Raw genomic sequence first — 14,867 nt, forward strand, 5'->3', positions numbered from 1 at the left:
TGTTTGCTAAATGCCCAAACTATGTGTATTGTGTAAACCTCATATTAATGTTTTCTTACTAGTTTTTAAATATGGCTACGGAATTAATCCCAATTCCAAGCAATTCACATTGGATGATGAGCCTATTAGACCATGACCGTGTTTATTGAATTCCTGACTTTAAGAACAGCTAGATCCATTTATACAACTGCAAAGTGGATATGAATAATGGCGTTGTAATGTATTTGGAATACAAATTCACACTTGAACCCTCTCCATCAGTCTACAACCCCTCCAAAGAATGCTCTCCTATCTCTATAGTGCAGATGCTAACCCTGTTGTACACCTTGTGCTGTGTTTGTTCCAGTGCCATCGTTCTGGGGCCTGGTAAACTCGGCCTGGAACCTGTGCTCTGTGGGGAAGAGACAGTCTCCTGTCAACATCGAGACCAGCCACATGATCTTTGACCCTTTCCTCACAACCATTAAGCTGAACACAGGAGGACGGAAGGTAACGACACACTCGCACGTATGTTTGTACACACATCTGTGTACGCATGCACACCTCACATGCACACCTCACATGCACACCTCACATGCATACACAAACAATCCCCGCTTTCTATTTGATGGATGCTGCCGCTTTGTTGATTGCGCTTAGTCTTTGTTGCTTGTACCTCTGGTGCAACGGGGGCAACCTCACATAGTGGGTTCGTGTGTGTGTGTGTGTGTGTGTGTGTGTGTGTGTGTGTGTGTGTGTGTGTGTGTGTGTGTGTGTGTGTGTGTGTGTGTGTGTGTGTGTGTGTGTGTGTGTGTGTGTGTGTGTGTGTGTGTGTGTGTGTGTGTGTGTGTTTTATTCATTCTATTGTTCAGTTTGGTAAGCGTCTTTTGCTCTGTTTCCCTGATCGATGCGTCCAACCACTGTTTCTGTTGGCAGACAAAGTAGGCTATTTGTCTGAGGTGGGCACTTTTCAGAAGATAAAATGCAAAACAATTCACCCATTTAAAACAGCACTTGCGGTTCTGACTGCCTGTGATATGTACAGTGCTAAGGCTTAAGGCAGCAACAAACATCCTATTGCATCCTTATCATGGATAAAACAACCATATTTATTATCCTGCATGGCTCTATTCTGTACAGTAGGCTTTATAATATGAACAAAAATCTAAATATGCCTCTCACGCTGTGCCATATGACAGCAGCTAATTGCTATATACCCTCACAGATGGGCCCCTTTCATGAGTGCACGATTACATGTTGAGATTAGAGTTATGATTAGTTTATGTTTACATGCCAGTGGTGGGTACAGGGTTAGCCAGTGGCAATGTCAGTGTTAACAGGATCACGGATGCCTGTGCAGACCATACCATGATGAAGAGCACTGTGATTCGGATGGAGTGAAGGGAGGAAGGAGAGAGGGAACAGGGAGAGAGACTGGGATGGAGATACAAACAAAGAGTTGTAGTTTAAACAAGTTTTTCCTGAGTGCACACACGGAACAACCCCAAGCACACCTGTTTGGCATTGTTTGTTTGATTCTCTGTAGTACATTTGGCAGGATTAAGAACAGCCCCGTTTCTGAGCAACGGCCAGTGCAACTTTCTCATTTATCACGGAGAAAGTTTTCAGTGTCCGAAAGCTATTTCGTACTCTTTCTTTCTCTTTCTCTCTCTCACTCCCCCTCTCTCAATCTCTCTTTCTCTCCCCCTCTCGCTCACCCTCTCCCTGCAGCAGCAGCCTAAATGTAATCTGTTGTGTCTCCATCTCTCTGAGCACCTGAGCTGTCAGGCAGTGAACACGATGCTGGCTTCAACTTGTCAGTGCTGATTCATCCGCACTCTGTCTCTGGCTGTTTGGCAGCCAGTCAGCCTTGGCCAAACACGCAACAGAGACCGACCGGTAAAAAGCTTCCTTCTCTGCACGGGCGCGGCTTGGCTTGGTTCAGCCCTCGCCCGCCACCTCAACACCGAAAACCTAAGCCCACTCTGTTGTCTTGTCAGCAGAGGAAAGAGGAAAAGATTACCCTCCCTAGCTGGCTGGTCAGTCTGGAGGCTGCACAAGGGGAAGGAATGACTGAAAGGAGAGTGAGTGGGAGCGAGGGAAGACGCAGAGGGAGAGGTGGGGAGAGATGAACAGTCGTTTTAATGGGTTTCTCTGCTGTCCTCTAGTCTACAGCAGGCTAATGAATAGTTAAAAGGAAATTAAATTGACCTCTGAATAGGAATATTAATTAATGAAGGGGAGCCATACATCAAGGTTATGCATGTGGGATTGAAGGAATCGCAGTTATTAAAATGTCGCCATTAATTGAATATTTACTCTGCCGTAGATGAGCAGCAATTACTTGAAGGGATTCTTAATTCATTTAATCACTTTGGCACTAAGGAGGTGGAAACTGTTCCCCGTTAGTTAACGAAAGTTTAATTTTAACTTTTTCAAATTTCAAATCTTGTCTCATTTGTTTTATAAACAAAATGTATGTGAATCTATTAACATTGTGAAATTGGTAGACTTCCCTACATTTGGGACAAATGCCATCTCCCTGCTTTGTGCTATCTATCATGCTTTGAGCGATCGAGAGCGGTACAAAGCAAAGAGTTAAGATCAACAGCATAAGGTGCCAGGATGCATATTCTCATGATGTGGACGGTCAGTGACAGTTGAGATGCTAAAGCATTTTTCTGAATAGATGACCCTTCCATATGTCTTGCTGACAAATATTGACAGCTCTCCAACACCGGAGATGTTGTACTCCTGTCGTCTGTTGTGAAAGGCGCCAGATGGGGAGATGTGTGAAGAAATGGCAGCAGGGAGTGAAACACACTGTACTGGCAGGCATGGCGCTCGTGCGTGCGTGCGTGCGTGCGTGCGTGTGTGCGTGCGTGCGTGCGTGCGTGCGTGCGTGCGTGCGTGCGTGCGTGCGTGTGCGCCAGCACATGGAATCTTGGCAGCCTGAACTCTGTCTAATTACAGGGAGTGTCAGGCAGGGCAACAAATGCCCAGTTCTTGGACAGCAGCTATTCCCCTCGCTCTGGAGGGGAATAGCTGTATGTGACTATGAGTACCAGTAGGGGCAAAAGTGGCGCTGTTGTACCAGAAACAGAGAGAGAGAGATAGTGCTGCACTGTTGCCTGCTAATGAGAGAGAGAGAGGGGGGGGGGGGTTGCACCACTCAGATTTTTTATATATATTTATTGATTTGGCCAGCACTTTTCACCTATTTTCACCTAATAATAATATGAGTGAGTATGCTCCTCATGTGAGTACTTTCAAAAACCTGTACAAATGTTTATTGATATACAAATTCATTTCACATGCCCTGATAAATCAAAGTAACTACAATGCGCACAGATGCATTATGATTCTGTGGATCTTCAATTATGCAAATCGGCGATTCAAATTAATTACACAAGTTTGGGTTGGCTGAACCTGCGAGGCTGTCACAACATTACAAAGAGAGTCAGTCTGCATATGAATATCTGGAAGACTGCAATTACCATGCCGTATGACTGTGACCCCTCTTTTCACTTCTTGAGGCGAGCGCTCACTTTAACCCATTCAGGCCTGACGTCGATTTTTTTTTTAAAAGTTTTCTAAATCATGACAATTTTCGGAAAGATTTGAGGCACATTTTAACGATTTTTCAAAAATAGCAGACCTACAAGTTCATAGCGCGCCACTCGGTGGCGCGCTATGAACTTGTAGAACTGCTATTTTTCAATAGCTAAATTATAACAATGTTTAAAACACCAAAAGGGGTTCCCTCCCAAAATGGGTTAATGGTTAATGTGGTTAAATGCTAACGTGACATGGATGCGTTCCAGGTCTCAATGGATTAATTGCTTCAGCAATATACAGGGACCTTGAAGTCAGGGTTCTTCTAATGTTTCTGGTCCACTGATAGCTGGATGTGTAACACAGGAGTCAGACCCAGCATCCATGGCGTGTCCATCTGCAGGCGTGAATTTCAATTTGAAAACGCAGAGCAGTCAGGGGGTGGACTCCACTGGGGGTATGGGTTACGTGGTGAGTAAAGGGTAGCCGGGCGTCGGGGAGAAAATGTGCACGTGAAAGGGGGAGGGTGTGTGTGTGTGTGTGTGTGTGTGTGTGTGTGTGTGTGTGTGTGTGTGTGTGTGTGTGTGTGTGTGTGTGTGTGTGTGTGTGTGTGTGTGTGTGTGTGTGTGTGTGTGTGTGTGTGTGTGTGTGTGTGTGTGTGTGTGGGTAGCGTGGTTCACAGGGAAGTGGGTCAGACTGTAGATATAAAAACCTAGATGACTCATTCGCTGCTGCAGTTCATTGGAGCGACCTGTATCGCGTCGGGAGGGTTATCAATTCAATTCAAATGAGCTTTATTGACATGAGAAACAGTGTGTCACTGTCTGCTCAGTGACACACGCGGAAGCTTCTGTGAAGCATGCTTCCACTTGCCTTCACTGTGAGAGACAGACGCCGTAGAGCCGAAGAAGGCGTAGTAGACCTTTTACTTTGGTAGTAGTAGTTTGACTGCCCTGTCCTGCTGTTATGAGTCAGTAGCAGAGGGATGACTCAGTCTGCAACTGCACTACACGATCCAGGGACTGCCTCCATCTTGGCTCAAACATCAAGCTGGTAAAAATAAGAAAAAGGCCGCACACTCGTAGCCATGATGCTGTATATTTATTGACAAGAATCCCAAGTTTCGACCTAGGAGGTCTTCTTCAGGGAGTAAACCAGCCAGAGGACAAACACACACTTATAGGGGAGCAACAACAGGTGGACTCCATAGGGGGTGTGGTCGTCGTCAGGAAAAAACAAGTAACACTGGAGGACACAGGTAGAGGGGACTGGGTTTGAAAAGAAGGTTTGCAAACTTTAAGCTCTACCAACTCTTAAATCAAAATCAATGTTAAGGCCGTTAGGGGCAAGGGTGTTGAGGGTTGATATCCAGTAGGATTCTCTCTTCAGCAGTGCTTTGTCATGATCACCCCCTCTTCTGTTGGCAGGGACCTTTTCGATGCCTATATATAACGGAGAGCAGAGATATGATGGCCAGCCTCTATAAAGTGTGTAGGGAGAAGAAAGATTTTTACATCTAATGGCACTGCAGTGCTCACTAATTAATGGGAATGCTTTTACCTGAATGTGGGTGCTTGAAACTTGTGCATTTTACAGTGCTGTTGCACTGGGCACAGGCACCACATTTGTAATTTGCCTGTGGGATGGGGGTTGAGACACTACTCTAGGAGGGGGGAGATCTGAATGGACAAGTGAGTCCCTCAGATTTCTGCCTCGTTTGAACACAACTCGAGGGGAGTCAGTGAAAACATTACACAACTGTGGATCCGTTTGTAAAATGTGCCAATGCCTGTAAAGGATATAGGCTTAATAAGGGCCTTTTCTCGGCCCCACCCCTCTCCCATTTGTTTATATTGTGTTTAGGATCCAAGTGGGGTCGGCATATGCCCTTACTGGGCTGCGTTCACACATTCAAGACACCTGTCTTGTGTTTGTCTTGTGTCTGTATTTAATGGCCGCTCCAATGCATTTCCAATGGCCCATATGGTTTGACTAAACATTTTGTTTGATGGGGGGGAGAGGGGCAGAACACGTCCATCAAAGAAGGCAAGTGTCTTGAATGCAGCCCAGTAAGGGCATATGTCGACCTCGCCCGCTCACCTCCGCTCCACCCCCTCCTGGTGCTGCGGCCATCTTGGAAACTAAACTCAATATAAACAATGGGAGAAGGGTGGGGCCGAGAAAAGCCCTTATTGATTCGGCAGTTCTGGAGTAGGCTACTTGGTGATAAAAAGGGGGATCGAATTATTATTTTTATTTTTAGGGACAGTTGTGAAGAGGTCAGCTCTAGATCTATTACTGATCTTGTCAATAGCCGAATTCAATTGTCGTTCAGTATAACCCTGCTCTCTGAACTTGTGGGTCATGTGGGTTTTGTATATAGATCTGTGTATAATAGAAAACTGACCCTATGGAGATCATAGTGCATGGTGAACTTCAAATGTTGGGAAGAAGAATTTAAAAATTGGCAAAAAGAATGTAACAGGTCAACAGAACCCCTAAACAGGCAGAAAATATCATCGACAAATCGTTTGTAAACCAGTAAATTGGAAAAGAAAGGATTGACTGGATCATTAAGAATTTAAATTTTCTCTAAAAAGCCAACAAAATTACACGACATATTGGAGCCCATGGCAACACCCTTGCATTGTACAAAGAAAGCATCCTGGAACATACAGTAATTATGTACCAGTTCAGCCAATGTTGTGATACATTTGTTAGATAAACTTGAGTTTGTATTGCACAACTGTAAAACATGTTCAAGGGCTTGAATGCCCTCACCGTGGGGAACATTGGTGTATAATGATTCAACATCAAAAGTGACTAAAATGCAATCGGGTGGAAGTGGATCCAGGGATTCCAAAATGGTGATCATATTACTTGTATCTTTTACAAAAGACGGTCTAATAAAAAAATCAACAAAAGTGGAGATATTGGAGGTTAAAGAGCCTATGCCTGAGACAATGCCGGGGCGTCCAGGTGGATGAGAAGGGTTTTTGTGAACCTTTGGAATGGTGTAGAACACCGGAATAATTGGATGTTGAACTGTTAGGAAATCAAATTCCTTATTAGTAATCTCCCCTGCATTAAAAAACCTATACAACTCCAGAGATAGTAACCTTATACTGGGTTGTGGGGTCAGAGTTGACATTTGTTTCGAAAGGCTCTCGAATGAGAAAATCACAATTCTATATTATCTATGCATCTACAGTATATCTATAGGATATATCTCTCTATGTAGTCCTCAAGGCTGCAGGTCTTATAAGGAGCCATCAATTGCACAGTAATTCCTCCAAATGTTACGGTGTTGCCAGATATATTCTGATCTAAACAGATCAGCCTGGCACCCGTTGGACTCTCTGGGAGTCCCGCTGATGAAGACGGATTATTAAGCCTAACAAGGTTAGTAGACTCCCTGGAACTTGGACATGCAAGACACTAATTAGAGTGCAGTCACTGGCAGACAAGCACGCACGCACGCATGTACGCACGCACGCACATACACACACACATACACATACACACACACATACACATACACATACACATATACACACACACACACACACACACACACACACACACACACACACACACACACACACACACACACACACACACACACACACACACACACACACACACACACACACACACACACAGAGTTGGCAGACAGACTGACAGACACTGGCAGATGAGATGAAATAATGTCTGTGCTTGCAACGTACTATAGATGTCAGTCCATCTGCATAACTCTCCACGTTTATCAGGGGGCAGTCACTGATGCCGAGTTATCCTTGACATGACGGTTGCAAAATTAGCCGATGTACAAGCTCATTGTGATCGTATCGAAATAACGATTCCTACCATTGGAACGATGCACAAAAACAAATTTCTCCGACTTCTTTATTTCTGTAAACCTGTGATGGGACAATAAAGCTTCTGATTCTAATGTGACTCAGCCTGATATTTGCTTTTTTTGTATGTTAAATTAAGGAAGGTTAGTGTAGTAGGCGTGTTAGTGTCATAGTGCGTATTGCATTTTGCAGAGAGAGAGAGAGAAATCGAGAGTGAGGGAGTGCGACATTGCACTTTGTGGGTGGTGGTGGTTGTTCACATTGTACATTGTCATGTGCAATGACAGTATCATGTCAACACACATGATACTGTCCACCCCACTAGGCTTGGTCTACTCATATAGTGAGGGGTTTTCTATTATTGTATCGTATCGTCTCTGTCGGATGGAAACCTCATATGTCCAAAACTGCTACTTTTCAGGATTCAAATAAAAAAATGGCAAAAGCAGCAGATTAACGAGATCAAATCGCGTGGCTTCGCGCCGCGTTTCGAGCTTGCGGATCTGCTAATGTTGATGCTTTTGTGTGACGACACACTAGTTCCAACCATTTCTCCATTAATTAACGGAAAAACACAAAAAGATGGATTATGGAGATAGGAGGTTTCTCCCTGACAGCAACGATGTATATATATTTATATATATTTTTTTACATGGTTGTCATTTGAATCCACGTGCAGGTTTTTCAGCACTTTACACCTCATCCATCACGAGGGCTGACAGCAGGCCTGAGGGCCTCTCTCATATATCCGTCAACGGGGACAAGATGGATGGGGCTCCACCACCTCCATCGCTCTCCTCCACCATGTGTGACACTCCCCTCCAGTGTTGCCACGGCCACTTATTATAAGCGACTTCGGGCCCGTTTTTCTGTAAAGTCGATTGTTATATGTTAGTGTTAGTTGCAGGGGTTTTTTGTTTTGTTTTTTGAGGGGGGGGGGGGGGGGGGGGGGGGCAGTTTCTAGCAGTGTAGTTGCTGTTTTGGCTTGTTTCCTAATGTTGTTTAAACCAGTGGTACTCAAACATTTTCATCTCAAGGTCCCCTCCCCCCCCACTCCCCAAAATGAATTGTGCCACAGACCCCCATACAGTATATTTGTGTGTATTTGAAAATACAAGATTCAAGATTGTTCTTTGAAAATAGCAGATCTACAAACGTGATCATGTAGATCGGCTATTTTCAAATTACCAATTAATATAGGGTCTTGCTCATGTGGCCTATATAGTCGCTTCTTTTGGGCTCGTTTTCATAGACCTGGTTGCTTATTTCTCTCGCAGAATCCGGCAACACCGCTCCCCTCCCTCCCTCTCTCTCCCTCTATTCTCAACAGTCATTTCGCTCGGTCCTCCACAGTGCATCCTGGGACCATGATGGGAGAGTAATGATAGCGCTGTTTATGGTGTTGGCGTTTCGAGAGGAAGAGCAGCATAATAAGGTGTCATTTTTACTCACTGACACCTGTGCTTGTTTGAGTGCTGCGCTGTGGGATCTGGGGCGGTAGTGGCTGTGATAGTGGGCATTTACGAGAGGAATAATGCCACCACCCATCTGGGTTCTCAGCAGACTCTGTAATCTCAGCAGGGATGCTGATGAAATGATCATGCTTTGCAGAGAGCCGGCTCTACCCGCTTCTGCCATAGTTCTAGCTGATCCATAAGTATTTAGATGTGGGTTATTACTGTGTTGTTGTGGCTGCTCCAGTACATAATACCAGTAAGACGCCCTGATGCACGTTTTCATAGTAAGTGCCTGCGGTTTCAATTATACAGTTAGTAGATCTAACAGAGCAGTAATTGTACACAGCTCTGTACACCATAAATGTCCAAAGTGATGCATGGTATTATGAGGTGGTCAGTGTAAAAAGCACTGAGTGCTGTCAAATGACACCTTTTGAAAAGTCCATTAATTCATAATACCGTGATATTATCTTCTCACATCATCTGATTTCTCCCCCGTGCATATCCAATGAACACGCCACCCCCGACCATTCCCGCACACACACACATTTTCTATCAAACAATACTCCAATACTCATATTTACTACACACTTAGGCAGCCCTCTGGGGAATGTTTGGTTTTGAAGAAGAGCCACCAAGGTCACCTTTGTCTTTCCAGCCTGAACCTCCAATAAGCCCTGCTCCAGGCCTGTCCTGGCCTGTTGCAGTTGTCCTGTAGTGATCCCCCCCCCCCCCCACACACAAAAACATGATCATCAGGTATACAAAAGTGAACAAAGTGCTGCCGTAAAACTATGTTTTTGCTTAAGTTAACCTGAACTGAACCTGAACCACAGCTGTTGTTTTTTTGGGGGGATTGTCTGATTGGGCCTTTTGACTCAAAGGCTTTCAGCTTTCACGAAGAAACCAAAATTACACAGGGAAGACATAATTATTTGCATATTATAACCACACCTGGGAGTCTATTAGAGTAATGTTAACTCCAAAGTTATGTGTATAGATAGAGAGAGAGGGAGAAAGAGAGAGATCACTTTTGGGGAGGACAGTCTAAAGATGCTGTGTAGTGAGTTTGGTGTCAATTGAGTTAAAACTGTGGGAGGATACAGTAGGTTTAATTAGTTTTACAGTTTATGAGAAAAAACTGAGTGATGGAATTCCTAATTCTCAACGCTCAAAGCATCTTAGCATTTCTGCTCACTTGGGCCTACAATTTGGTGAAAGTTGAAAAGTGGTCTCACATACGACTGATTTGTTCTAGATTTACACTGGTACTTAGGACCACGGTCAGGATTAGCCCACGATGCCAGTCGAGCTATTAAGGCATAGGACTGGACCTGTGTGCAAAGTTTGCTATATTTTCATGAGTATACAATATAAAGTGCAGAGATAAATAAAACATTTGTAGAACCAATTTAAATTATGGAAAGACTTGGATGAACGTATAGGTTTTAAGAAGTGATTTAGGAAGCCTGAGACGCTCAAGCAGGTCATTCCAGAGCAAAATGGCCCTGGCAGCCAAGGCACGGTCATCCTTTATCTTCAGCCTTGACTTGGGAACAACCATCAGCTTCCCGCCAGAGGACCTCAGGCTGTGCACAGGCTTCCAAGGGATTAATAACTCAAAAATGTAATTAGGGGCCAGGCCATGAAATGCCTTAAAAGTAATCAGTAAAATCTTATAATCAATCCTAAAACAGATGTGCAAAGACTGTAGGAAAGTTAAATAATGTTCTCTTCTACGATTAAAGGTATATTCAGTGATTTCACTTAATTCAAATATCACTTATTTTTTCTTATTTTTTGGATAATCCTCCCTACTATAAAGTGTGCTGACCATATAAGGAGTTCCTCCCTGTCCCCAGTGAGCCCCTGGGGTCAAAAAACCCTAGTTTCGGTTTGGGCTTTGGGTGGCAAAGCCTTCATCCAATCAGGATGAGAGGGGCCTTCCTCCAATCATGATCGAGTGGGGCGGGCATTGGTGCACATGCTGTTGGTCTGTTGTACTTCCCCCACTGTAGAGCGTGTGCATGTGTATGTGTACATCTTGTTACCGGGTGGACCGGGTTTTTTTCCAAATCACTGAATGCTGAAAGTGTATTCGGCCTACCTAATTGAAAATTGGCATATTTTTGTAATGCAAACAAGTACCACGTATCACTTTGTATTCCCCGCCCCAAAACTCTTCAATTTGGTGATTTACAATCTTATCATAATAGAGGAAAACATCAAACAACTGACAAGATAGGTCTGTGTGAATGTCACTTAATCCAAGCCTAAAATATGACTGTGACCCACCCAATGGCTACATGAATACTATGTGAATTATATTAACTGCACATGCATATGTTTTCCTTTCCTAAAATTCAGTTTAACCCATTAAAACCGGGAAAGCATTATTAACCATTATTGCGACTGTAGGTTGCAGATTACTATGAAAACCTGCAAAACCCTTCTATCAGTTAGGTCACGCCTCCATATACATGTATAGTTGTCAGTCCATTACGCCTTGTGACATCACGCGCCTCCATATATGGTTGTCAGTCCATTACGCCTCATGACATCATTCCTCGTGACACGTCACACCACCATATATGGCCGTCTCCATATATGAAGATCACAACACTGACCTCATCAAACCATGAATAGCCCTACATGGAGAAGACTGGATCATCACCTAGATCTGCATATATGGAGCCGGCCAGCAACTCTACATCTGACCTCAAACCCATAGATCTCCATATATGGAGCCGACCTGTTTTGACATTCCATATGTTGATCCTCCCCACTCGTCCTTCCTCTTCGATGTCTCCCTTTTGACTGATACCTGTCCATTCAAAGACGGCCCGCCCCAAAGTTATTAGTGCAACCGCGCCCGGCAGCCGGCGAAAACTAGAGTTCTCAACAGGCCCGAAAATTAAGGCCCGGCCCTACCTGGGCCCTCTTCAAACCCTGTACATTCAAGACACTGCCCCGCAGATCTCCATATATGGAGCTAACCTGTTCTGACATTCCATATGTTGATCTGACCTCATCAAACCCTGTAGACTCAAGACACACTCCATATACAGTATGGCTAGTACAGAATTAATTCCATATGTTGATCTGACGCCCCATGCCAAAACGCCAGCGCTCGCCCAGCAGTCTGCCGTCACCCAGGTGGATGCGTGCATGCGCTCACCCTCAGGGCGTCTTACTGGTTTTATACTTTGGCTATTCAAAAATCATTTTTAAAGCTTACATTTTTTACTAAAATCTTTGCTTCTGGAGGTCCCTGGCACAATTCTTTTAGGTGATGGGGGTCGCGGCAACATCATTTTGGAGGTCCTTGACATGACATGGAAACAGTTGAGCAACACTGATATATATAGAAACATACGTTTTTCAGAAAACCGTTCAGGTCTTAATGGGTTTAAAGTCTCGCTTGGCCTCGTCTCAGCAGACCAAGTGACAGAACTCTACACATGTGCCGGCTCACTGAATGTAGATTTGCTCCCTTGGTGAATGGGGTGCATACGTACTTAGTTTAGACTAGTCATTGGTTACACATGGGTTAAGGTTAGGTTTAGGTGTGTTGCCCCGTGGGAGGTTAGGTTTAGGGTGAGGGTTTGAGATAGGTTGTAGTTGTAGGACTAATGACTGGTTTAACCAATGACTAGTGTGACTACGTACGTCCCTGTCATAATTTACTCACAGGCGAGAACCACTACAATATTATTTATAACGTAGCAACACATACTATTATGGTGAATAATCATGTCACGAACAATTGCCGACAATAATCCCACTTCTAATTTGCCTTTTAAAATGTTGTAGACACCGTGTATAATGCAGTGAGCTGAGATTTTCTATTTTCCCACTGTATAATGTTGAGTTTTTTTTGTCTGTATACTGTATAATAATACCACTATGCTTACCATGGCCAAGTATACCAGTATCATGATTTCACTAGCTTCCACCTCCTGCTGGAAAAGAAATCAGCACCTCTGCTCAGCTGCTAAACATAGGGGGGAAATACCATCTGCCTCTATGAGCGAGCCAGTGCATGCATAGTTTCTTATAATAACGTGTCAATTGGCCCGGAAGGTTAGCTCAACCGTCTGGGCACCTAGGCTGCCGAGACAGCCTGACGGCCTGCCGCGGGTTCGACTCCCGATCCCGAAGGCCATTGCCGCGTGTCTTCCCCCCATCTCTCTCCCCGTTTCATGTCGGTCTACTTTCAACAAATCAATAAAGGCAGAAAAAGCCAGAAAAATATCTTTAAAAAAAAGGAACGTGTCAATTGATATATCCATATACCGTATATACAGTAGGCTATATCCATATTCACATCCCTACTGGACAAATCCCTTTTCTTTTCTTAGTTTCCATTTGGCCTATACTGTAGGTCTATGCTCCATCTCCGTCTCAATTTCTCTCTCTTCCCCTCGTTTTTTCTACTTCCTGGCTGCTACTACTCATCTCTGGCTGGGGTGTTTTTTTTTCTTCCATTTCTTTCATCTCTATCTATTCAATTTTTGTTCAATTTACAAGGCTATCTTTGACGAAGATTGAAATGCAGTGAGTGCATTTACTCCAAATTGAATTGCACATGTCCATCTTCCTCAACCCTAAACACAAGAGCAAGAGGGATTCATAATGCCTGAAGCTTTTATCGCTGCGAGACGTTTACTGTAACTGAAATGCTATGTGTCACAACTCTGTAAAGCAGTGGTTCCCAAACTTTTTAACTCGAGACACAAAAGAGAGAGAAGTTTGCCCCGGGACCCAAACTAGTGAAAAGAGCCGATCTACAAGCTCAAAACGCGATGCTTCGTGCCGCATTGTGAGCTTGTAGATCTGCTATTTATTATTTATTATTATTTATTGAAAATATTTAGTTTTTTAAATGTATTTATCAAATACTTTATAACATTTTCAGAATTGTTTTTAATTGATCAAAAGTTGTGATTCATTTGTTTAAACTTTTTTACTGTAGGAAACAGAAAAAGGGGATATTTACTGGCGACCCATAAAAACATGGGTCCCCGTCTGCACCTGCTCCCTTTCAGACATTTTATGCATAGCAAAACAATTGAGGCGTCTAAAATTTAATTGGGGGCACTTTTTATTTTATTTTATTTTATTTTCAAACCCTGCATGTTAGCTTGGCTTTGTAGACTTAACTACTGGTTATAACAAGCAATTTTTGTCATTTAAAAGAAACACGCTTTCCAAAGTTTGAATGTTTCGTTTTAAAAATGCACAGTACATTGTAAACGTCTCACATTTTGTCACTGTCGTACTAACTTTGGGGCTGAAGTGCAACACTCGGCTTGATTAAGATGTAGACAACTGTTGTGCTAATCAACTCATCACTCTTTCTTCACTACCAGTTGTAAGTTGCTCCTTCTTCCCTCTTGCTCACTCTCTCTCCCATCCCTCAGTCCTCCTCAAATGCTAATGACAGTGAACCCAAAGCTCTTCTCTTCCCCTCCCCTTTCATTTGAGCGTGGGGCCCTATACTGTGTAGTAGACAGTGAGTTAATGAACAGCAAATGGGAGAGGAGACTGGTATTAATCATCTCTGGCCCTGACTTGCGCTCTATTATCATTCAGATGCTTTTATCTACCGCAGTACAGAACAACCTTTTGTCATTCCTATTAGGTCTTCTCAGCGTGGTGTGAAATGGAACACAGATGCTGTACTTTACAGCAGGTGTTTTTTATGTTTTGATTTAGAGTATTTACTGCAGAGGGTTACAGTACACATTGATCTTGTCGTCCTAACTCGCATATCACCACGGCGCTTCAAGATTTAATTCCAGTTTTTCTGGTGTTTGTCTGCATACCGCGACCGTCCTCCATGTGTGCGCCTCAAGAGTGCATATCACAATGCATCAGTGTATGTGTACACAAGGTTGATATATAAATGTATAGTGTATGATGTATAAATGTATAGCGGGCACGTGTGTGCGTGCGTGTGTGCGTGCGTGTGTGCGTGTGTGCGCCTGCGCGTATGTGCGTGCGCATGTACATCGTC

General features: G+C 43.7%; 1 protein-coding gene across 3 annotated transcripts in view; it reads left to right on the forward strand.

The window, feature by feature from the left end:
* The window catches only part of ca10a (carbonic anhydrase Xa), a 191,301-nt gene that overhangs the window by 74,646 nt on the left and 101,788 nt on the right, over positions 1 to 14,867 (forward strand). For all 3 annotated transcript variants that reach the window (XR_013788887.1, XM_079493506.1, XM_079493507.1), the window contains one exon: positions 347 to 489. Coding sequence is in view for 2 of the 3 variants with exons in the window: in XM_079493506.1 (XP_079349632.1) it covers positions 347 to 489 (143 nt within the window). In the remaining variant the exon portion in view is untranslated. The remainder of the gene's footprint in view (positions 1 to 346; positions 490 to 14,867) is intronic.

The sequence above is a fragment of the Electrona antarctica genome (assembly GCF_951216825.1).
Source record: "Electrona antarctica genome assembly, chromosome: 22".
Lineage (NCBI taxonomy): Eukaryota > Metazoa > Chordata > Actinopteri > Myctophiformes > Myctophidae > Electrona > Electrona antarctica.